At 44.6% G+C, this 2,296-nt stretch overlaps 1 protein-coding gene across 1 annotated transcript; it reads left to right on the top strand.

Annotated features, from left to right (window-relative positions):
* Positions 1-1,043: 1,043 nt before the first annotated feature.
* LOC117051054 (glutaredoxin-2, mitochondrial-like) lies at positions 1,044-1,713 on the top strand. The gene has a single exon (XM_033157105.1). It carries the CDS (start codon positions 1,057-1,059, stop codon positions 1,492-1,494), a length of 438 nt encoding a protein of 145 aa, XP_033012996.1. The 5' UTR covers positions 1,044-1,056; the 3' UTR covers positions 1,495-1,713.
* The last annotated feature ends 583 nt before the right edge of the window (positions 1,714-2,296 follow it).

Here is a 2,296-nt window from a genome sequence, read left to right as displayed (position 1 = left end):
TTGTAAATTACCTTGACACACACGGCAAAGGCCATTCATAAATTAATAAATAATTGCATTTTTTTATTTTGGGGAAAGTTGATGTATCTGACCTGTCCCTCCAACCCACTTCACACAGCCTGCAGCAGAAAGTGCTTTCATTTTCCTTGCTAGATTGGCTCTAGCTGCTGGATGCAAGTGCAGGAGATTCTCTGAGGCACAGGCCCCAAGGGTGGGAAAGAGTTGGTTGCTTTATCCCTCTGTTGCCGGAAGCCACCAACGTGTGACTCCCCAGCTGCAGCACATTTCGTTTCTGAAGCGTGATGCAATTGGATGGCCTGGTCAGCAGTGCTTCCTTAACAAGCCTTTCAGCAAAGCCTTCACATAAAGCTCAGCCAATCCTGTGATTCTGGCAGACGCTTACTCATGCAGACTCAGCTGGGAGACCTCACTGTTCAGAAAGATTCAATCAGAGTTTCAAGTAGATTGTTCTTCTCTCTCCACTGATAGACTTAAGGACTACACCAGGGTTCCCTTTACCATTCCACCCCCCTTTTTCCAATGTGACTGGGAGCCAAAGGCATTTGCTTTCTCTGCCCCCTCTGAGCACTTTTTCTTATCACCATTCAAACGAGGAATAGACATCCCATGCAGCAGACCCTAATGCCTGTGTTGTTGCTATCTCATTATGAACACTCCAAGCAGACATTCTACTTTGCAGAATGAAAACGAAAGTGGCTGAAGTAGCTTGCTTCTGTGAGTGCTGCTCTTTTGATGCTTAGTGTGAAAACACTGTTACCTGATGGCCCTCTTATCCTGCAATCCAGTTAGACAAGATGTCATTGTTGTCTCACCACTACCCTGATGCTGGCTGCCGAGTCATCCAGCCTTTCCTGTCAACCATGGGCAGAAGACCCAAGGCTAGAGGACCAGCAACACATGCAGCTGCTCAGAGTAGGTGCCTGTCATAGGCTCAGGCAGTGAAAAGTGTGAAGATCTCACTCTTCATGTAACTTGCCTGTAATGTATAGGAGGAATATCACAATTGAGGGACAGTGGTTGCTGCTGCTGTCGCCTATGGCTTTGAAGGCGCTGCCCAGACTGAGTCTGCTGGGGGGCTGGCGAAGAATGGGGAACAGTACATCTGCTACCACAGACTTATCTAACACTGCCACTGCTAACCAGATAGAGCAAACTATCTCAGACAACTGTGTAGTGATCTTCTCGAAAACCACATGCTCCTACTGCAACATGGCAAAGAAGCTGTTTGAAGATATGAATGTGAACTACACAGCCATCGAACTGGACATGTATGAGAACGGAAGCCAGTTTCAAGATATTCTTCATCAAATGACTGGCGGCAGGACAGTTCCAAGAATATTTATCAATGGAACATTTGTCGGAGGTGCTACAGACACACAGAGACTTCACCGGGAAGGCAAACTGCTCCCATTAGTTCACCAGTGTCTCTTGCGAAGAGGGCGAAACTCAGAACAGCCATGTAGTCTTCCTTGATTCCCTTGCTTCTGACACAGTTGTGTTGCTGAAGTTTATTAGACTGTGTATACTTCGTTATGAATTCTTACACCCAGGTACCTTTGGTTTCAGTACTATTTATGTGTTCAAAATATGTATGGAAGGTTTTCAACAGCCAGACAATTTATCATGATCCAGTTCGTCCGAAATTCACAATGCACTCTTGCACATTCTCAATACAAAATAAGCTCTGTTGAAAGAGTAAAAATGCATAGGAGCATAAAAAAAAACAATTGAGGGACAGTCAGGTTGCAGAATTGCAGGACCCCACTGCCTAAAATTCAGCTAATAACTAAAAGTGTGCAGTTCTGATTCTTGGGAGGCCCTTTGGTGTCAGAGCCTTCCTCTCCAGTGCTGATGGCTCCTCTAAAGCCCTAGCCCACTTGATGTCAGAAGGGTTTTTTAAAGGGGAGGATTTCTGGAAAGTGGCTGAGATCCAGAGGATTCTAAACCCTCCCACTCCCCTACCATACCCTCAAATTGGGAGATTTAAACATGCTTCAGAGTATGTCTAAACTCCCACCAACCCACCATTTCCTCTTCCATTGGACACAATTAAAAACAACCAGGAAACAGATGGAAACATAATTTGTTCCTCCAGTCTCACTTATGCTGATGGCTCAAGCTCAAATAAGGGCGTTAAGCTACTTTGTTAACTCCCACATTAGGATTGCAGCCTAATTTGAACATAACAGTCTGTTGAAGAGAATAGGATCTACAAATGCCCGCATTGGCTTTTGAATGAGAAATTCAGTATATGTCCTAAATAAAATTTTAAAAT

This window comes from Lacerta agilis, chromosome 8, assembly GCF_009819535.1.
Source record: "Lacerta agilis isolate rLacAgi1 chromosome 8, rLacAgi1.pri, whole genome shotgun sequence".
NCBI classification, from domain to species: domain Eukaryota; kingdom Metazoa; phylum Chordata; class Lepidosauria; order Squamata; family Lacertidae; genus Lacerta; species Lacerta agilis.
This window is presented reverse-complemented; position numbering and strand designations above follow the sequence as displayed.

Excerpts from the sequence above, each read along its gene's own strand:
- LOC117051054 (XM_033157105.1), top strand. The coding sequence starts at position 1,057 with ATGGCTTTGAAGGCGCTGCCCAGACTGAGTCTGCTGGGGGGCTGGCGA.